Source organism: Malaclemys terrapin, chromosome 17 (assembly GCF_027887155.1).
Source record: "Malaclemys terrapin pileata isolate rMalTer1 chromosome 17, rMalTer1.hap1, whole genome shotgun sequence".
NCBI classification, from domain to species: domain Eukaryota; kingdom Metazoa; phylum Chordata; order Testudines; family Emydidae; genus Malaclemys; species Malaclemys terrapin.
Genome location: NC_071521.1, coordinates 14,111,170 through 14,133,320, shown reverse-complemented (window position 1 = coordinate 14,133,320; position 22,151 = coordinate 14,111,170). Strand labels below are relative to the sequence as shown.

The following is a 22,151-nucleotide window of genomic DNA, read 5'->3' as shown; positions in this document are numbered from 1 at the left end:
TGGTCTCCTGAGTCCCAGTCAAGTACTCTATCCATTAGGTCACACTGCCTCTTACGTGATATGCCTTGAAGCCTGTAAGTGTCATCACTGGATGGACGCAAAGCACCAAATACTGCCCCAATTCAACAAAGACTTTGGGAATTAAGTATATGTACTTAAACACTTTGCTTTCAGTAGGGATGGTTTGCTGAACTGAGTCTATGCAGCTGCATCTTTAGGTGTGGTTGCAACTCACAGGCATCTCTCCCTCCCATTCTGCAAGCACTGCTGCAACCCCCATGCAACTCCAAACTCTGCTGCAACGGGTCCTCTCTCAGTATTGCTCTAATAGCCAATGCATATCTTGAAGCAACAGTTTGATCTCTGATCTGGAACTGTAAACAGTCATTTTTAATGACTGTGTGGGTGTTTGTTTTGTTTGGGTGGGTTTTTTTGTGGGGGGGCTGTCTTGCTATTTTGGTATGTGTGACTCAGCCCATCAAATCTGCCTAGTGGAATCTAATGCCCTGCAAGCAGCAAGAGTCCTGTGATGATTCACAGTTTTCCCCCTCAGAAACCTGGAGCATTCCATCAGACACACATGGCTGCTGCTCACAAAGGGAGACTGCTCGGCGTTCTGCCGCAAAAAGGGGCTGATTGCTTCTTTCGATGAATTGGCCAGCTCTGCTTGGGCTTTTCCACTCTGAGAATCTTGCTCTGGGGGAGGAGGGCTGGTCCCAGCTGGTCTTCATTTACAGTTAATAGGAACTGAAATGAGCCAGAATTTGAAATCAATCCTGTTTCCTTGGCACAGTCTCTTTCCTGACTCGGACTAAGGAGACTCACTCTTTCTCTCTCTCTCCCTCTCATTACTCCAAGATTCCCACTCCTTATTGTGAGAGAGATTTCATTTCCCACCTCTACCACAACCTCAGGGCCTTCGTGTCCTTCAAAAGGAAGACTGTAACCCCTGCTGCTTGAAGGCATTTGACCTACACAGTTCTCACTGTAGAAAATGGGAGTCATGCTGCTAAAATGCTGTGTCTTGCCGTCCCCCACTTTTGAAATAAGAGCTAGTTTGTGTGGTGGTTCTGGAGATACCTTGTATGAAAGCTTCACAGTTGAGCACTTAGTGATGCTTTGCCCTTCTCCAGCTGTTGACAAATATTAATCATGTCTCACTAGCTACCACCCTGTGAAGTAGTCAAGTATCACTATCCCCATTTTACAGCTGGGGAAATAGAAGTACAGAGAAGAGAAGTGACTTGCCCAAGCCACGCAGCAAGTCAGAGACAGAACTCAGAATAGAACCCAGGAGTTCTGCTACAAGTCTCTAGCACTGACCAACAGGCCACATTTTCTTTTTACCACGCATGCTGTTGACCATGTAGATTCTTTCACAATAAACTTCAGGAGTTACATGACAGCGCTCTCAGTATAGAAGACCATCTCCTGCATTATGTTCTCTGTGACCTGGACTCAGAATGTCAAGCTGTGGAAGTCAACTCAAGAGGATGCCAGGATGGCCGCTTTTAGCTACAGTCTCCGAGTCTGAACTTTAGCTCTTTTTATAGGATTCCCCGATCATATTTTTCATTTAATCTCATCTATCTGGCTCTACCAGTGCTCTTCACCATGGGCAAAGAGTCTCTTGCTGCTTCCCAATAGTCACAAATTCAGTCCTCTGAACCTTAAAGAACAGTTACTTCTTGTTTTCTTTCCCTATATCCAGCCATGAGCTGCTCCTCCTCCAAACCACTGCTAGACAGAGAGGTTACAAAATGTGTTTCTTGTAAATCTGAAACATTTATGTCTTCAAGTGCCCAGCCCCAATAATCTCCTAATTTCCTGAATACTTGTGGACTGTCCTATATGGGGGGAAGGCTTCTCTCGATCAGTTTATTAAGTGGAGCTTCTCATATGGAGACTTTGCGGAGCAGTAGGAAACGACGGGGTGTTTTTTCATTTTCCTTTATGCAAACTGGCCGGCCAAGTCCTCTCACGATATTGGATGGGTCATACTATGGTTCCTCCTTTTCATACTTTTCTTTGCTACCTTTATTGCACCTTTGGTTTCTTTCCTACCCCTGTTACTTCCTCTGAATCCATCCCCAGTTCCACTGGCCCATACTCCCCCCTTCTCCCCTCGCTCTTTCCATCTCCACCAATACACATTTTGAATACAGCAATCACGACTTCTCTTTAACTGATGCATTTCTAATCAGAGGGAGTGATTTAATGGCTTCCATTCAATGAAGCCCAAAAGGCATTGGAATTACATTGATACTCAGTCATATTCCTGAGCAAGTTAATGAGCAGTATTGGATCAAAATTGTGTCCATGGGCTTTGGTAGGGTACATCACCCTTATAAGACTGCTTTTCAGGACCAGAGATAATATCCTTACAATGCTTTCTTCCATCGCTGTATTACATCGCCAGATGCATATTTCCTAAGTTTTCCGCAAGTGCTGAGTACTTCCAGCTGCCATTTCAAATCGGGTCAATTAGGTCATATCTTCATCAACTTCAATAGAGCCATGCTGATTAACATCACCTGAGAAGCTGACCCACCTATGATTATTCTGAAAGTGAGGGCAAATCTAACCCCAATATCTGAACTGCAGCACACCTTTGGGAAGTTTGGATCCAGACTGGAACTTCGCTGTCCAGGTCTATTTGGCCTTTAATCAGTTTTAGAGTCTCCCATTCTTGGTAGCAGATCTTCACTCACTTCTTTTAATGTTTTAGTCTGCTGGGTTTTAGGGCTGTAATGTTAGATCTCCATTGGTTGTGCTCTGTGAATTATACAATGGGAGTGCATTTTCCTCTACCTCCAAAAGCTGACAGATAGTGGACTAAAAAGAGCTGTTGCATAGGCTGTGTTCTGTCTCCTTGTCTAAGGATTCTTGTAAATATAAAAAAAAAAATGGAGCCATACCTATCTCATAGAACTGGAAGGGACCCCAAAAGGTCACAGAGTCCAGCCCCCTGCCTTCACTAGCAGGACCAATTTTGCCCCAGATCCCTAGGTGGCCCCCTCAAGGATTGAATTCACAACCCTGGGTTTAGCAGGTCAATACTCAAAACCACTGAGCTATCCCTCCCCCCCCCCCCCATTGTATCTGAATGGACTTCAGTCATCCCCACACATTTCCAGATACAGCCTGAAAATTAAAAAGTTAAATTAAATGAATCCCAGTTTTTCGTTCAGCCACTCAATGTGTTCATTCATACATTAAGCCGTGTTATGTACTTAAATGGGGGTAACAATGAAAGATGCCCATAGACTCAAGAAGAGCTGAGTCAGGCTGAAAATTGTAGGAACAGCTGGTGCACGCAGTGTGGTGTTCTGTCTTTGTACAATGTAGGGATTCATGGAACTGGGTGGGCGTTAGTTATCAACAAAAGTTTCCCGTACATAAGATAAGCAACTGCTTCAAGTATCCATGTGGAGCATGGAAACTATGCAATTAAACAACCCATGTGCTCTTGAAACAAAGAGGTGGGAAACCTACTGAGAAAAGTGATGGAGTGAGATCAGATGAAGAACTGACTGGACTTGTATACATCTTGGGAAATTACATCAGTGTTTACAAAACTAACTTTAATGTGGCTAGTGAGAGCTCAGTCCCTGTGAAGAGTGATGTGGGGAGAAGACTTGCTTAAGAGCGTAAGAAGCCCTTGGGTTCTGAAGTACAAGGCAGTGGGATTGAATAGCTCAAGGCATTTTGGAAAAGAACAAAACGTTTCTGATGAGATAAAGGACTTTGATATAAAGCCAGGAAGGAGGGGCCCTAAAACAAGAGTACCTGTTTCCTCCTGTTAAGCAAGTTATTGTCACAGGGTGAAAGTCAGCCCTGTGCAGAGGACTGGCACAAAACCAGTGTGCCACTTAAGCCCTCCGACTAGAAGCTGCAGTGGGACTTACGTGGTTTGTGGGCCTGTGCTGAGTGAATTCCAACCCTCAACTATAGAATTGTGTAAGTGCCACCATCCTGGTTAGGTAGATATTTCACGTGACTTTTCTTGTTTTTGCACCCCTCTCAAATTTTTCTCTATTTGTATTCCATGCAAGAAGCGTGACTCTTCATTGCCAAAGCTGGAAAACTAGCCCTCCCCGCACCCTTTGAAAAATATCCCAGATCTGTAGGGGAAAAACTGCAAAAATGGCTCTTTCTCAAGTTTGTAATGAAATTTTCAAATGATCAAACCAACAGATTGTAATTTCTGCTTTTCTTAAGCAAATATTTTTGCGCACCTAACACTGTATGGCTTTAATTTAAAAATGCTCCCTTCACAATGTCTCATCACAAATACCATCATCTCCTAGAGGCGCTGGCATGCTGCAATATTTTTTTACTGATCTGATAAACAGTGCAGTGTATTAAAGGGATATTTCTATTTAGAAATAATCCCACTTGAGGAAGAACAATTGGAAAGAGGATTTGTATTTTCAACATGATAACCAAAAGTACCCTTCAAAAAGCTTACAAACTTTCTCAAAAAATAAAAATCACCAAGTGTGTAGTGCCTTAGCCATCAGATTCAGCTGATTTGAATCCAGTAAAAAGACCTTGGAGTGAATTATTTTTATTTATGGGCTTCTCTATGGTGTCCATCACTGTAGTGTTTGCTCTAGAGATCAGTAGCTAAAAGCACAGGAACTGGCAAAAGACACTAGCATCTACCGTGCTGGAGAGACTGGGTGGGATTCTGGCACCTTTGACTTCAGCAGAACCAGGATTTTACCCTCTGTTTTCTCATATGGACAGACAGACAAACCTGATTTTTTTTCCCCCAAAGGAAGCATATTGGAAACCTTCAGATAACTGAGATCTATGGTTTTGCTGAGCTCCACAGGGTTGCATCAGGCAGGGCTGTGATTAACCTTGTATGTGGTAGTATGGCACACCATTTGCTCTTTTTTGCTGCCATCTTGCACTCCAGATTCTAAACTTACTTTTTGTTTTAAAATGAAAGTTCCTGGCTCTTATGGTTACAGAGAGAGCCTCTAAAAAGTGAACTAAGTGTAAAAACAACCAAGAGACATCTGCAGAACCTAAAACAATAACTGAGAGGTGTGAACTGCCCCTTTCATTTCAGCAGGGGCCAGCCCAGATACCCAATGATAATACTTTTACATGTCAACCTTGTGGACAGTTTCGCAGCTCATGGAAGAAAGAAAGAGGGAGTAATGTAAGAAGATCAACACAGTCTCCTGTGAGTGACAGCTGGCTCATTTTGGCACCACCAGTGAGGGGGCTTGGGAGATACTGCCACTTTCTTTCCCTCTCCCAGTTAAGAAAGAGTCAAGCCCAAGGAGTTTAGCAGATCCTATGGACATCTGAGCTCCACCTGCCCATAGCTATCTCAGCATAGACTCTTGAACGACATTAGCTATGCCAACAGAAGTGTGGTTATATCAGCATAACTGCATCTATGCTGGGGATTTTGTCAGCATAGCTATGTTGTCAGGGGAGAGGAGAGGGAGTTCCCACTCCTGATCAACATAGTTATGCTGGTATAAATTTGAAGTGGAGACCAGGCCTGAGACACAGAGAGATTGAGATGTGGCCTGATGTCACATATCAAGTTGGTAGCAGAACTGGGAATGGGTACTCAAGAGGCCCAACTCCGCATCTGTTGCCCTCGCTACTAGAGTTCGCTGCCTCCAAACTCAGGGGCACAGTGAAAGGATTCCTTTAGATTCCCATTACAAATATGAATTGTGGGTGTACTGCAAGACTGGACCCGTGGTATGCAGCACTGATAAAGTGCAGCAGTAGTCCAACCTGCTGTCATACTTCTGGGACAACTGTCGTTCTAAGCTCATTGATCAGTGCATAGGCTTGGAGAGGTTCTGGCAAAAAAACAACTGTGGAACAAAGAGGGGAGTTCCATGGGTTGGAGACAACAGGTAGAAGGAATCAAGTACTCTGGAGCAGAGACAATAACTTTATGGAGGATTAATAGCCACTCTTTTCAGGATGCTCTTTTGAAATGTATGGCTCGTGCAGAACAGAGTCGCTGTATTCAGGGAACTGAAGGGCTAGTTCAACTCCTTCACGGAGTGCAATAGGTCTGAATTGCTCTTGGAGCAGAGACCTCTAAGGCACATGCGTCAGATCCAAGCTGAGACCAGGCCTGTTATGTGTTGATACTTTTGTTTAGCCAAAAGACATCCGATTGAACCAATCTGCTTCCACAGCGTCACTAGTGGTGAAATGCCGGAGAGAGATCTGGGCGGACACAACCGCTAGATTAATACAGGAAGATAGACTGGTACATATATACTGATGAAAACTTCAAGTTCCAATTGCCCAAATGTGCAAACTCTTTTTTTCAGTGATTGTCCAGCTGCTGTTAATTCCTGTCAAATTCAGTCTATCACCTGGCCCACAGCTACCGGCACTCCTACTAAAACACTGAATCCCTGGGCTCCTGTTTTCCAGCTGAGAGATGTCCCTGTGAAACTACTACTGTCTCATTCCTTGTCTTTCACACATTTCATGCACTTCCAGACCTATCCTGGGCACAGTGTAGGGACCTAGAAGTCTGCTATATTTAACTACCTTTCATGCTCCAGTGTCTGACTTCCCACAGCCCGGTTTACCTGTGCTTTGTGTGCATGGATGGGTTGCAGGTCTTGTGTGAGAGATTGAGAATAGGTGTAAACAACAGTCCTATATCTGTGTGTCTTGCTGTCCATGGGTCCCTCTGTATTTGTGCGTTTAAGTCTATTCCCATATACTGTACATAGGTCTGTGTGTAATGGGGTCTGTTTTTATATATGTCCATGCATGTGAATTGTAATAATAATACAAATAGTTAAAATGTGTGTGTAATGAGCAGAAAGACACCTAACGGGTAAGTAGAAAATAAAACTAGTAATTGTCAATACACTTCCAGTCTAGTAGGAATGCTAGTTAGCTAAGCAGTGGCTCCAATACACAGCCATTTTCCAAAGCCATTATACTAAACAGCACTTACAGAGTTATCCAAACCCGTTTTAAACATATTCACTGCTGGTGAAAGATGCTTGATTGAGAGAGTGAAAGTTCTCTCTATGCATAGAACAAAGTACAGTAGGGCAACTTTCTCCACCAATGAACTGACGGGGACACTACCAACAGTGAGAGGACTGTACAGTCTCCATGTTTAGTCAATCCTTGCTGTCTCTTCAAAGAGGCCTGTTAGGATGCCATATTTGGTGCCATAGGCACCTTTGAGCACAGAACTCCACTGTGCACCAAATACTTCACATATGCTGTCATCACATGATGGTTGTCAGTCTTCAGAGTCCTAGTCTGTATATGACCTGTGACCTGAAGGTTGAAAACTCTGCTTCTTCTTACTTCTCCCCCAGAGCTAGGCAGCCTTCTTGGCGCAGAAATCTCTCCATCTCGAAGTGGTAGGTAAGCCTCAGTTTCATGTCCGAGGAGCTCAGGAACAATCTTAACCTTGCTCCTGCTCTGCCATAATGCTGATGAAGGGAGTTTATTTTGTCACACCTCATGGTCCATTGGATTATTGCTTAAACATCCTTCCTGCCTCTCTGCTCCCATGGGAATAGGACTGGAGGGGTAAAAGGACTGTTACCATCGCCAGAGATGGGCTCCGATTAGCATGCTAGGGGCACGCACGATGGTTGCTGGGTAGAACTTTTACTTGGGTTTCTCCATTCTCCTAGGGACCAGAAGGGAAACCAGGCAAACAAGGAGAAAAGGGCAAAACCGGCCAGAAGGTAAGAGCCCATTGCCAGTGTTTCCTCCTTTTCATTCTCATCTCTTTGCTTCTTTAATGTTTTATTTCATTTTGTGTCAATAATCTGTATACTCCTCTTCTACAGGGCAGCAAGGGCTATCAGGGGCAGCTGGGCGAGACGGGCCCTCCAGGGAAGATGGGGCCAAAAGGGACTCAAGGCCTTAAAGGATCCAGAGGTACCCTGGGACCTATGGTGAGAATAGACCTGCAATTGACTGAGTGCAACCCAAAGTGACATGCGGTAGGATGTGCATGGAGGGGGCGGGGGGGCAGCTGTGTGCCTTGGGAGTCAGAACAGAAGGACAGGGAGGAGGTGAGGCAGAGAGAGGGATTCAAATTTACATTATTTTACTTCTTTTTGATGGTTTAAATTAGAGCTGATCGAAAATTTTCTAGTAAAACTTTCCTTTGAAAACAGAAAATAGATTTTTTTTTCCTAAATGAAATTTTTTACAAGGTAAATTTTTGTTGGCTTGTTTATGCTAAAACAAAAATCAGATTTTTCTATGAAAAACCAGAAAAAAATATTTGGATAAGATTAGGGTTTTTTGGGGGGGGTTGCCTCTTTCTCCCATTTTTTTCTCCTCTCCCCTTTCCAGTGGCAAATTATTTTAGGGGCAAAAAGGAGAGAGAAAACGAGAAAGGTGGGGGTAAAAGAAAAAACTGCAAAATTTTCCATTTTAACATCATAAAATCTGGAAAAAATGGCTTTGGTTTTACATCAAAAAACTCAAAAATTTTCACAAGAATTTTTTTTCAAGGTTTCCCATGGAAATATTTTTCCAACCAACTCTAGTTTTAGCTGATCAGTGATTTTAATAATTTGCTACTTTGCCACATGAGAAGGAATCTCTCAAGTTTTCATTGTGTTGATAGCAGATGCAGCCAGTTAAAGATGCATTGCAGTTTTATATTGACGCTCTCCTCTCAAGTCTAATTATTGGGAATATATTTCTGGAAAAGGGAATGAGCTGAGAAGCTATATTTGCTCAGAGCATTCCCTTTGAGACTGCATACTCATGGTGCGCAGCTTCCAAGTCAAACTGTTTTATTACATGGAACTCTGCCTTGGACTTCTGCCCCAGCCATACACCCACTCTTAATCCATTATCTGGAACACTTGCAATTAGCACAGATAGAACATGATAAAGGTTTTGGGTGTGGCGCTGGGGTGAGGCTGGGAGAGAGAACAGCAGCAGTATGGTAGAAGGAGAAGAAAGTTCAGTTGCCTCAAGATTGTCAGACTGAGGGATCCAAACAGTCGCAACACGCAACAAATATTTCTTCATATATATCCAACCAGCAGGGTAACTATCAGGACTGAGTCATGGGCGGTCAGACCTAGTGGTCAGAGCAGGAGTCAGGCTGAGTCAGGTACCAGAGGCTCAGAGTCCGAGAGAGGCCACAGGGCAAACCAGGAGTCAGGTGTCAGTAGGGAGCATTGTCTGTTACCAGGAGATCAGAGTCTAAGGCCTGGTCCACACTAACCCCCCACTTCGAACTAAGGTACGCAAATTCAGCTACGTTAATAACGTAGCTGAATTCGAAGTACCTTAGTTCGAACTTACCGCGGGTCCAGACGTGGCAGGCAGGCTTCCCCGTCGATGCCGCGTACTCCTCTCGCCGAGCTGGAGTACCGGCGTCGACGGCGAGCATTTCCGGGATCGATTTATTGCGTCTAGACAAGACGCGATAAATCGATCCCAGAAGATCGATTGCTTACCGCCGGACCCGGAGGTAAGTGTAGACCTACCCTAAGATAGGCTGGAGGGTAAACCAAGAGTCAAGCATCAGGAGGCAGGCACAGTCAGAAGCTAGAGTCTGGGATCTCTCACTCACAGGGTCTAAAGCAGGACAGGCGGACAATCTGTATGGTGGTTTGGACAACTCCCTGTCATGGCTTCCTGTCTTAAGTACCAGTGCCAGCTAATCTGTGGGCTCTGAGGAGCTGCCACTCAGGTCCTGCTGGGTGGTACATCCTCCTGGGCCCAGCCTCACAGGGTCCTCCTGCAGGAACACCCCTAAGCCTCCTGTGGAGGTGTCAGTGGCCCAGAACCCCTATGGTTCCAGGCTGTAGCCCTGCAGGTTCTTATAGTAATTGCTTAAGTATCACTTGCCTCCTCTGATTTAATCTGTAGACATACTGAAAAGACAGGAAGGAACCAGGAATTGCTGAGATGTTTCAGAACAGTAGCACTGAGTGACTGAGCAACAGAGATTCTGCTGTGGTTTTTAAGGCCTCCATTAAAAGTATGGTCTTTCCAATAGATCCTCCCTGCAGACTGTTTTGGCAGAGTCTCCATGGAATATTTCTCAGGGAAGCAGATTAATGTCTGAGCAACAGTCTATTGGACTGTGTATCTTTTCAATCTGTCCTTGAGGAAAGGGTTAAAAATATGATAAAAAAGTAGAAGATTTGGAAAGTCTAATGAGACTTTTCAGTTTCTGACCAGCAAGGTGAGGTCCAGGACAGGTTGTGTGAGTGGATCCTGTGGGCAGAACTCTCCTCATGGCACACTCAAGCTACTCCTCGGACTTGTATAGGACTCACGTGGATGGACTCCAGGAGGAATTACTCACTTTTGTGGGGAAACGCAACACCAGGTCTCTGAAGCAGGATACTGGAAGATCCCAAATGACCTCAAACAAGAAAAAGTATTTTTTCCCTCTAAAACAAAGCACACTCCCATTCTGACAGATCACCAGAAAAATTCTCAAATTCAGGAAGCCATCCTTTGCACTCTCTAGACTGATTATCTGCTTTCCCAGCCCCTATCAGTGCATGCCAGCACTTGAACTTCCAGCAGTAAAGGGGAAATGTTTAATGACCATATGATTTGTGCAATGGTTTCTAGCATCTGGAGTGACTAATCCATGCAACTCCTCCTGTGACCGAGAATTCTGTATTCTACCCACTGAGTAAATGAAGCATAGAAATTATCAGGGTATAAAATATAAAGCACCAGAAGGAGAAATGTGCCTGAGCTTCAGCAACTAAAATCTACTCCGCTCACTACTGGCTAGACAGGCAATATGAGTTTGCCTGTATCTGCAAAAGGCTTGCATCCAGCTTTAATCTGAAGATCAGGATTTGGAAACTCTCTTTAACCTTTTGTTCAGATTCCTAAAACATCAGCTCTTGCAACTCCCTAGTCAATTGCAGCTCAGAAGATGACTCCTCAATGTCATCTTTGTTGCCAGGCCTGAGAACCACAAAAAACAAGAGAGGTCTTTGTATGTTTAAGGGTTCAGGTCTTCATCAGAACTGTCTCACTAAAAACTTCACTGAAAGAATAGTCAGCAAAAAAAGACCCTGGATTTAGAAGTTAGCAAGAGACTCCAGAGGGGGCAGGTGAAGAGCAGAACATCAGCACAATGTTCACACCTCACCCTTTGCTAGTTTTATTATGTATAGATCCAAGGATGCTGGAACAATTTGTATAGTGGGGGTGCAGAGAGCCTTTGAACCGGACTGTAAACCCTGTGTATAATGGAGTCCACTTCAAGACAGCGGGTGTGGCAGCACCCCTAGTTCCAGTACCTATGTATATATCTAGCAATTAGCAAGGCATTATCCACATTGCATTGTCGTGAGATTTTCCTCTATATGCCCAAATGATTTGGAGAGCACCTGATTCAGGCAAGAGTTAAATTTCCAGGATACGTTGGCATAAGAGGAAAGACCATGACTCTGCATTTTTAGGAGTTATAGGAGTCCAAAAATATGAGCCAGTTCCCAACTGGAAAAGAACTGACTACTGGGGTAGCTCAAGGGGGGAGGGATAGCTCAGTGGTTTGAGCATTGGCCTGCTAATCCCAGAGTTGTGAGTTCAGTCCTTGAGGGGGCCATTTAGGGATCTGGGGCAAAATCAGTACTGCTAGTGAAGGCAGGGGACTGGACTCGATGACCTTCAAAGTCCCTTCCAGTTTTATGAGATAGGTGTATCTCCATATATTATATTTCTGTAAATGAGCTGGGGACCTCATTGATAAACTCTTGGCAGAGACTTGGACTGGAGGAGCTACCCTCTTATCGATTTGATAGCTGAGTGCGGCGAATACTTCAGGATGATGCTGCCATAAGGCTACCTGGTTTGCCCAAAGAATAGATGGGAGCCTTTCAGTTTAATCTCCCAAGCCTAAGGTTTGCCTGTCTTGAAAGTCCACTTTGCAGCATGTGGTTTCTGAAGACAATGACAGCAGGCTGTTCTAATGGCATTTTTCTGTGTGATTGCTTCCATAGGGTGCTCCAGGAAGGATGGGTGCCCAAGGGGAACCTGGCTTAATGGGTTATGAGGTAAGGCTGCTTTTTTGATGCTCATTCCCCTGCTTTATAAATCTAACATCATAATTAGCCCAGGATGCAAAACTAACTATATTTATATTTCCATTTGGTTGGGATGATAGACAGCTTAGTTCTTTATTATTCTCAGTCTGAGCTGTGGAGAGTTCTTCAGATCTGGTTTTCCTCCATCTCCCAGACATCGATGATGTCACTGCTGATGTGTCTATATTTCTCTGAAGCCTGCACGTGCAACTCAGGTGTCTCTGTAGTCAGCAATACAGGATCCTATCACAGAAGTGACTCCATTTTTACAATCCCGTCATATGTTTTCTATTCTCCCACAGGGGCATGCAGGACCGCCAGGTCCAATTGGACCACCAGGGCCAAAAGGTGAAAAGGTAAGGGCAAATTTCATGCAGTTTAGCTATCTCCTGTTCTGCATATGCCAGTACTGCCCCTACTCGGATAGCAGCACCCATTCCAACCAGGGCACAGCTCCCATAGACCCATTCAAATAAACACTAGCACTTGTAATCCAACACAAAGATCATGTGAACAAGCACCATAGATATGCAGACAACCCAGCCCTGCTAGCTGCAAACGTGTGGCCTAGGAAACAGAAACTGTGACATCCTGTGCCAAAAACACAGGCTTCTACTGCTTGAGCTGAAAAAGACTCTTGATTTAACCATCGTCAATAATAGCAGTACTAGTTACGTTGTATCCTCTCTCATTCTCCCGCTCATGTGCTAGAAGCAGCAGTTCTCAAACTGTGGGTCGGGACCCCAAAGTGGGTCTTGACCTCATTTTAATGGGGTCGTCAGGGCTGGCTTAGACTTGCTGGGGCTTGAGACCAAAGCCCGAGGGCTTCAGACCTGGGTGGCAGGGCTGGCCGGGCTCAGACTTCGGTCCTCACTCCTGGGGTTGGGTAGTAATTTTTGTTGTCAGAAGAGGGTCGCGGTGCAATGAAGTTTGAGAAGCCCTGTGTTAGTGGATGAGCATTAGAAACTGATAAACACTTGGACAAGTCGGGCATCCCATCCAGCAGAGGGCAGTGGTGCCAGTTAGGATACGTCTATACAGCAAAAAACAAAACAAAACATGGCAGAGAGTCTCAGGGCCCAGTCGACTGACTCAGGGTTGTGTTGACATTCAGGCTCAGGAACCTGGCAAGTGGGGAGTGTCTGAGTCACTACTATCTTTAGCGCCGCAGTGCGAGCCCAAGTCACTTGACCGGGCGTGGCTCTGAGGCACTCTGCCACAGAGTTGGGGGCGGGGGAGGTGTATTCTTTTTTTTGCTGTGTAGACGTACCCAAACACACAAGCCAATGCGTTATCAGTGCAAGTCAGGATCAGGACACCATTTCCAGGCATCCATGCTCTCTTGTATCTCTGAAAGGGCCTATAGACATGAATATTGGGGGCGTTTCCTAGTTCCACAGATATTCTACCAAATCCCCAAGGTGAAAGAAATTAGATCAGTAGGTTTTGTTGTCAAGTCAAACTAACACCCTGCACACATGCCCCTAAAACTGTCTGCTCTTGGAAAATCTTCCTGCTGCTTCTGGTTGTTCCAGCCTATTCCATTTCGTAAGTGAAGCACAAATGGTCTCCCTTCCCTTCCCCTGTCCCATTTTACTAGTAGCCTCTCACACCCGTGACTTGTTTGTCCACCTACACCCCTTGACAAGCGCCCTGACTGCAGCTGGAATGAGTCAACGCCTTTGTTCCACTGCTGCATTCTTTCAAGGCTTTTGCTGAGTCAGCTTGAACGGACCCAGTTCAGGCTGGAGAAGTGACTCATATTTTAGTGGCTTCCTCTCGGCACAGCTTGCTGCTCAGTGCTCTGAAGATGATCCCAGCTGGCTTTGGCTGTACTTGCATTGTTGCCGGAGCCAATCACATGTCTGTCAGTAGCTACAGCAGCAGCTTTCTTCCCCCGTGCAGGAAGGAAAAGAGTAGTAATTGGAAGTGGTTGCAAATGGGACCCTACCATGAGAAAAGTTGCTTCATTTTTTATTGATCCTGGTTGTCTTAGTGTCCCTATCGCAGGAAGCACTCAGTGCATGGTGTAAATTATTGGCATCCCTCAGCACTTGTGTTATTGCACATGATCATGATCGCAGACGTGCATCTGCAGGCAAGAGTTTCCTTCCTTAGAGGGACTCCTGAGATTCTAAGAAGAGATCTCACGGGTACATCTTTGCCAGCCATCCTACCAAGTCAGGATCCGAAGTGGGAAGGCACCCATAGCTCGGCCATTCGATCTTGGTGTGTCTAGAGATTCTTTACATTGACATGAGTCTCTGAGACATGAGTTGCTCTCCTTTTACACTGTGACTGACTCCACTGCAGAAGTAGTGAGAAAACATAAGAGATTAGGAGAGTATCCAGCTGTTGAATTTAGATACACTCACAACCCAGAGATGCCACCCCAGGCATGATTATTATTGGTGCCACTGAAAATTCCTGCACTTCTCTCTCTGCTCCCTTCCAACCTTGAGCTGCGTCTCTGGCACTGGGGCATCTGACCATTTCTCTGATACTCCCTTATCTCCACCACAAGTTCGCTGAGTAGCTTCTGCATCTGTTTTTATTGCCACCCCCATCCTCTTTTTGTCCTACCTCTTAGCTTCCCAAACCTTCCTATAGTGTTCTCCAGTTGTACCAAGATGAATGGCCCCTAGCTTCTGTGTCCTCCATTAAGTGGCATCCATTCTCCAAGAGGTCTCCTGCCATCATCTAGCTCAAAGTAGCAGAGCTAGAACTTTCCACCAAGCACAAGCCAAGATGCAGGATTTGTTGTGACTAAACCACCCAAGACAGATGGCTATCCAGCCTCCTTTTGAAAACCTCCAATAAAGAAGCTTCCATGACCTCCCTAGGCAATCTGTTCCATTGTCCTGCTGCTCTTACAGTTTGTTACACATTGTCCTTTGAGAGACTGGCCCAGGGTTCCAGACACATTAGATACAGGAGCCTTCAGTGTCCGATGCAAAACAGTGAGTAACACACATCCAAAGTAAAAAGAGCCATTGTCTCTAAGCAGTGAAATACAGAGGAGAATGAGATGTGTGCAGATATTAGACTTAGTATTGTACTAGTCATTATTGCTGGTTTATCCCTACATACTGCAAATTTTAAGCTTATCCAAGGTGCCCACTTTAGTATTTAATGCTCCCCCAAATCCTTAACCTGAATAGATATGCTTGGCAATCCCTCCTTCTCTATAGCTGCCAATTTGCCAGAATCACCCTTGGCAATTGGCCCATCTAGCCTCAAAAGACTTGCCAACCTGCAATCACTATGCTCGGCAAACTGTCTGACACCAGACAACTGCTGGCTGTGCTTTAAACCCTCACAATTATCAGGCAATGCTTCTGCTGCCAGGATTGGGAACTGCTTTGGAGGCTAAACACTGACAAAGACGCTCCTGCCATCCCAAGTGGACTGGGCTACCACACGTTAATTAGGTTGCAGTACCAGTAATCAGTTTCCAGGGGGTCAGGAATAGCAGGGGTACACAAAAGGAGCAACTGCAGAAAGACAACAAGAATAAACAGCAGAGGCATTAAGAAGGAGAGAAAATGTATGCCAACATGTTGCTGTTCTTAAACTGAACAGATGCTATTGGAAGGCACCGTATCAGAGGCAATGTATTTACATAGCATTTACTAGGTACTTTTCAAAATTAATTTATATACAGGGGTCATTTCATCTTCCAGTGAAATGCAGCCACCTCTGGGTTAAATGCGAGAATTGAAAGTGAATCCCATAGTCAGCTGGGAAATGCGGGAGAATGTAATTACCCAAATTGGAATTTGGCCAGGATGTCATATTAGGGAGGCGGCTGCCTGATTGGCCCCTGGCTCTTGTTCCCTAGTTGGTCAGCTGCTCTCTTTGATGCCAGTCGTGATGGGCTATGTCATGATGCAGTAGTTAGGTGGGTCCTGCTGCCTTGTGGGGGAGACAGACCACCCTGGGACAGAATGACACTTCTGACAGGCTCATGTGCCCCAGGGTTATATGTATCACAGTTTTGGGGAATCTCTGCTCTTGTTCAAACAGGAATTAATTCCAGGCAGTCCTATGGGCTGTGTTATACAGGAGGTCAGACTAGAATCAGATGATCACAACGGTCCCTTCCTGCTTTGGACTCTCTGAATCAGAGCATTACAATATCTCTGCTGTTAAGTACCCTGGGAACTTTTAATGACCCCAAGGGGTCAAGACCTCTGTTTTACATCTTACCTGAAAGATGGCACCTCCATCAGCACAGTGATGCCTTAATCCCATCCTGGGGCATTGGTTTCATAGTGATAAGGGGAAAGCAACATTACTTGCTGAATCACCAGCACCACTTCCTGAAGCACATAGGTGTCCCATGAGGGCCTTTCATCTAAGTCCTAGCCTCGCCCATCCCTCCTTATCTTATAAGAACTGTCTGGATCACAGCACATGAATTCATCCGTCAGGATCCTTCCCCAAGACCACTTGTAACCTTAACACCAAAAGAGGAAGAATTCAGACTTTGGAGATGAAAGAGTGAAGCGAAAGCTGCAGAGGAAAGAAATGGGGCCGTGATTGCTCTGCGACTTTTTAAACTCTGTAGGAAATTAGCAGAGCAGAAGAAGGGTATTTAATGGTGGAGAAAGTCTGCCCTTTTCCAAAGCAGTAATTAGCCTGAAGATATCCATTATTTTGGAATGGAGTTCCACAGCGCCATCCCAGCTAATTGATCTGCTGGATTTTAGTACACTCACAGCTCCTCATAGAGGCCTTGCTCGGAGCAGACGCCTGCATTTGGCAGCTGCTTAGGACTGTCCAGATGAGATCCTTTTAAAAATTACAAACTAGTGTATCTCACTTTCGGAGGGGAGCCAACAACAACAAGCCTTCCCTTTTCCTCCATGCATTTTCCATTTGTATCCCAACTTGTTTACTTTGCTGCCCTTTGCTGTAACCTTTTTTTTAACTGCAACTTTCCAAAGAATTAGCAAAAACCTTTTAATCTCCCTCTCTCTGAGAATAATCCAGATGTCAAGAAGTCCTAGAGAAGATCAGCCCTGCAGTACTGGAATTTATCAATCAAGCTCAAGAACCCTGTAGCATCCAGGATCTGTTGAAGACCTGGAGGGAAGGTGTCGAGTATGTATGGGATCTAGAGCATCATCACTCTGTTCTAGGGACCAGCTACAGAGATTTTGACACTCTGTGAAGAAGTCAAAAATTTAGAACATTCTCTGAACTGAATCCTGATCATGTCGGATCAGGATCTGAAATGGAAAGGCATCCACAACCTCTTTGGAGAGAAGTATCCAATGTCAAGCCTTCTGCATCTTGATATGTACATTCAGATTCTTATTTGAGACTGAGGAGCTGTGGCTTTGTATCCATATTTCCTGAGGGTCCCTACTACTCTAACAGTGGCTAGAAAGTAGATCAATTGTAAGGTATTTAGCTGTTGACTTCACGTACGAAGCCCTTTCACAGTGGAGTCTCTGGGGGCAGTGTGGGAAGGACTATTAGACATATTTTGTTTCTTATTTTTAATCAGCCACCCAAATCTTTCCATCTATTGCCCAACTCTATATCCATGAGCAGTCCTTGCACAGCTTCTCTCTATATTCCATTCCACAAGACTCCTATATTCTCTCTATATTCCACTCCACAAGAATCCCCAAACATGTTATCCCTTAAAAATGTAAATGTAAACCTAACCCCGCCAGTAAACTCCAAATCCTTGGCGTAAGATAGTGAATTTTGGAATGACAGTACCCAGAGAAAGGGAAGAATGCCATTATCTCTAAGAATATATTGGAGGGGATATGTATTGCTTAGTCACCATCTTCTCAGCATATGCACAACATCCCTCAAGTGGCACATGACCAGGATTCATCACCGAATTTGATCCGCTGGTTGGATCATTAGCTTCCCCAGCTTGGGCTGGGTCCTGACGGGGTGTGCGATGTGAACACTGATCTGAATACCACCAGATGCAGTGTCGCAAAACCTTTAGGAATCTAACTCTGCCAATCTGCAAAAGTTAAGCTTAGTGCAAGTCCCTCTTCATCCTTGAACTGAAAGCTGGTGATATAGCTTGGCACATCCTCATTCCCCTGTGCCACAGTCACACTTGATAAACATTTCTCTACATCGGCCCTCAGAAAATGAGCTGTTGCAACAGCTGCACTCTGCTGCTGAACGCAGTTGGGACTGTCTGAAGCTGAGTATTGTCAATTGCGTACCCACCGTTGCCAAAAGTCAAGAACAGACAAACAGTTCTGCATGTCTTCTCCCAGGTGGCAGCATCATTGAGCAATTGCCAAATGTTTGGGGCATCATGGGTACCCACAGCACCATGGAAGAAAGATAGAGGGGACCTTAATAACCCTACTGGGATGGTTTCTAGAAACCAATAACCAGAGAATTACGAAGACTCAACTACTTGGCTCCACATGATTTAACTTTGTGAGTTCCTGTACATGAGAGAACTTTTGGTGCAGCAGCCCCCACATGCCAGGAGAAAGGATCACCTAAAAACCACAATACAACAATCCTGAGGATCTGGAACCCCAAAGGAGCTGTGAAGTGCATTAATCCTGAGGAGCCAGTATGTCAAAGACTCAGCAACAGCAAGTCGCCAAAAACCAGAGGAGCTGGAATGTAGCTATCATGCAGGGAGCTAAGAAACAGACATCTCTGAACTGGGCTCCAGAGGAAATAGGACACTGTAACTCCAAGTGATTTATGCAAGTGAATTTAAAACAGCAACAGCAAAACAGCATCTATTTTTTAGAAGATGGAATGCACACTAAGGGTAACTGAGTGCCTCATTGTGAGCCCCTCGCTCGCACCGGTGAGCAGTTACTCACACCAGTCATCCCACTGCATTCTGTGAAATTCCTCACATAAGCAGTTGTGTAAGGGGCTCACCATCTGGTCTGAAGTATCTACAAGAACAGTTTGTGATAGCAGCATGTAGCCAGGGTATGTATTCGGAGAGTTCTGCTCCCTTTATAGATCAGGGAATGTGCAATGGGGTGAGGAAAAATGCTGCTCGATTCTAAGCTAGGTTGACTATCAGGGCAATAAAATTCAGAACGTCAAAGCAGCATCCTGCACCCTCCCATTGTTTAACTTTATAGGCAGCTGCAAATAACTCTGTAGTTGGGTTCCTCAGAAAGGGGTAACTAGACCAGGCAAAAGCAGTCAGCAAAGAAACCATTCAGACATCACTAGAAAACTAACCCTCTTGTCAAAGCCGGCGCTGTACTGCAGGTCTTGGCTAGAATAATCCTTCTTTTTAGTGCAATAAGGATTCCTGTCTACCCCACTCCTCCTGGCAAGAAAAAGTATGTGAGCAAACTCATGTCGCAGCATGGACAGTTTTGCACAAATTTGCTGGTGCCGGGCTGTTACAATCAATAAGAATCAACCCAAAATTTGGACCCAATTTTTTGGAAGTTCAGAAGATTTGAAATAATTTTGTCCTGCTTCTCCCCCCCCCCCCATTTTCCAACTTTACCCATTTCTGTGATTCTGCTTCCCGACCCAGATGGAACTGGGAAGGGCACAAATGCTGCAAGAGGGGCTTGTTGATGCAGCATTCCCAGCAGGAAGTACAGGGAATAATATGAATATGAGAGAGAGACAGACACTCTCAGACCTTCCCTCAAAATTCCATCCCTGTCTGCCAAACCAAAAGAAGGATCTGAACTTCAAAGGCTAATCTCTCATCATAAATCCAATCTATCCATCATGTGCCCATCACTAAAGTATCTTTCCTCATTTTAAAGAGAGCCCAGCAGAATTTTACCCATCAGTGCTCACTTAATACTTAGCCTGAGACAAATTTAGCAGCATTTCATCCTTCATAATCCTTATCCAAACAGGCGCATGGGTGTGATTCGCCCTTCACTAAGCCTCACCCTCGGCGGTACCCATGTGTATTTCAAACAAATCATTTTGAAAGAGAGCTAGAGTAACATTTTCAAAAGCAACTATGTGATTTAGGTGCCTACGTCCCATTTTCAAAAGGAATATAGGCAATTAGGAGCCCAAGTCCCACTGACTTTCAAAGAGACTAAGGGTACGTCTACACAATTAAAGAAACACCCACAGCAGTGAGTCTCAGAGCCCTGGTCTACAAACTCGGGCTTGGGCTGCAGGGCTAAAAATAGCAGTATAGATACTTGGGCTTGGGCTGCAGCCTAGGCTCCGAGAGCCCTGCCTTCCCCAGGTTTCAGAGCCCAGGCTCCCGCCCAAGCCTGAACATCTACACTGCTATTTTTAGCCCCGTGAGCCTGAGTCACTTGACCTGGGCTCTGAGACTGCCGTGGGTCTTTTCTTGCAGAGTAGACGTAGCCATAGGCTCCTACAAGCCACACTGTGAACAGCTAAGAATTTACACAGGTACCTAGTGATATTTTCAAAAGTACCTGAACATGTTAGGTGCCTAATTCCTATGGAAAGTGATGGGAGTTGGGCATCTAGTCTGCCTAGTGCTTTTGCAAATCCCACTAGGTGCTTAGCTGCATCATCAGGCACCTAAATGCCTTTGTCAGTCTTGCTCTAAGTCACTTTGGAAATGGGACTTGATCTCTGAAGTCACTTAGGCACTTCTGAAAATGTTATCCTTAGACTTAAAGCGGCCTCCTCTCAATTTGAAACGTTGTCAATTGCTTTTTAAGGAGAGTTTAATAATTTCAGGATTAGTCCTGCCTGAGGCCCCCTATTCAGATCTGGTGGGTTTGCAGTCACATTTGACTATTGTTAAAGAATGTTTTTTCTCCCCTATGTTGCTGTGCAAAAGAGATGCACACAAATGGGGGAAATGGTGTGAAACTGACTCAGCACAAAGTTAACCAGCTGAAAAGAGTCCAGAGGAATGTCTTGATATTTCTCTCATGTCATTCACCTTTGGGACTCACATTTGTAAGAATAACAAGTAAAAACAAACAAAAAAAACTTTAAACAGAAATGTGATTATTATTTTTATTTTAAGTAGTTGGTTCCCTTTTAAAGCCATCTTTTTACCCAGTCCCTAAGGCCTCATTCAAACCCCACTGAAATCATTGGGAAGGTTCCCATTGACTTTAAAGGGCTTTGGATCAGGCCCTTATAGGACCACCTGCCATGTATGCTGCTGGCTGTTTTAACATTAATATTTATGTCTACAGGGAGAACAAGGTGATGATGGGAAAATAGAAGGCCCCCCAGGACCACCTGGTGACAGAGTAAGATATTTTTCAGGTCCCTTCTCTAATCCTGTGGCCTGATTTTTGCATGTGATGCACCAACTGTCTGGATTCTTTCCCTGATCATAGAAGATGCTGTATTTAGAGATCATGACAGATGGAGTAGACCACTGGCATTTCACATCTACCTTGAACCTTTATTGTGGTGTTGTAGGGTCCAGTTGGCAACAGAGGAGATCGAGGGGAGCCTGGAGACCCTGGCTACTCTGTAAGTCCAATTCTAAATATTTGCCTAGGAACTAACTTTGGAGAAGTTCTTCATCTGTGTAACAGCCCACAAAGCTTAAAAGCTGTTGTTATGTGACATCTCACCATGGTTGCTCTTTGTGAGCAGTACATGGCTTGCTTCCTTTACTCAGGACCCAGAGGAATGATTCAGATCTCTTTCCTTAAAGTGAAAGAGCAGTTGCTGAAGGCAAAGAAAAGACCGGATAGCATCAGGACCAGCATCCCACAATGTCACACATCTGAGCTGAGCTTGCAAGGCTGAGAGAATGAGCAGGACCTTCTTATCAGTGACTTAAATCCAGAGGAAATATCATGGGGTCTGGGGAACATGCTCAGAAGGCTTTGTTGAAATAGCTCACACGACAGCTAGGTCATGATGATGTTGTGTGAGAGCTGAGACTGTTGGTTTGTAGCTGCTGGCACAAGGCTAGATGCTTTCAAGGGGATCCCTATTAACTTAGTGGATTGGGAGTTTCCAAAATCTTTTCAGTTAGCTGTGGGCTCTCTCAGCCAAGACCAGATTTATGAATGAGTCCCCCTTACTCCTGTCTTGTTTTTGTAGCGTCTTCCAGTCCCTCTGTCAGTAGCTTCTCAACATGATTGACTGGAGCTGGTCTGAAAAGAATCTCATAGG

The 22,151-nt window shown here is 44.8% G+C and overlaps 1 protein-coding gene across 7 annotated transcripts in view; it reads left to right on the top strand.

Annotated features, from left to right (window-relative positions):
* The window catches only part of LOC128825375 (collagen alpha-1(XXVII) chain B-like), a 230,647-nt gene that overhangs the window by 184,436 nt on the left and 24,060 nt on the right, over positions 1–22,151 (top strand). For all 7 annotated transcript variants that reach the window (XM_054007835.1, XM_054007836.1, XM_054007842.1 and 4 more), the window contains 6 exons: positions 7,671–7,724; positions 7,830–7,937; positions 11,988–12,041; positions 12,374–12,427; positions 21,212–21,268; positions 21,444–21,497. In XM_054007835.1, coding sequence (XP_053863810.1) covers positions 7,671–7,724; positions 7,830–7,937; positions 11,988–12,041; positions 12,374–12,427; positions 21,212–21,268; positions 21,444–21,497 — 381 coding nt within the window. The remainder of the gene's footprint in view (positions 1–7,670; positions 7,725–7,829; positions 7,938–11,987; positions 12,042–12,373; positions 12,428–21,211; positions 21,269–21,443; positions 21,498–22,151) is intronic.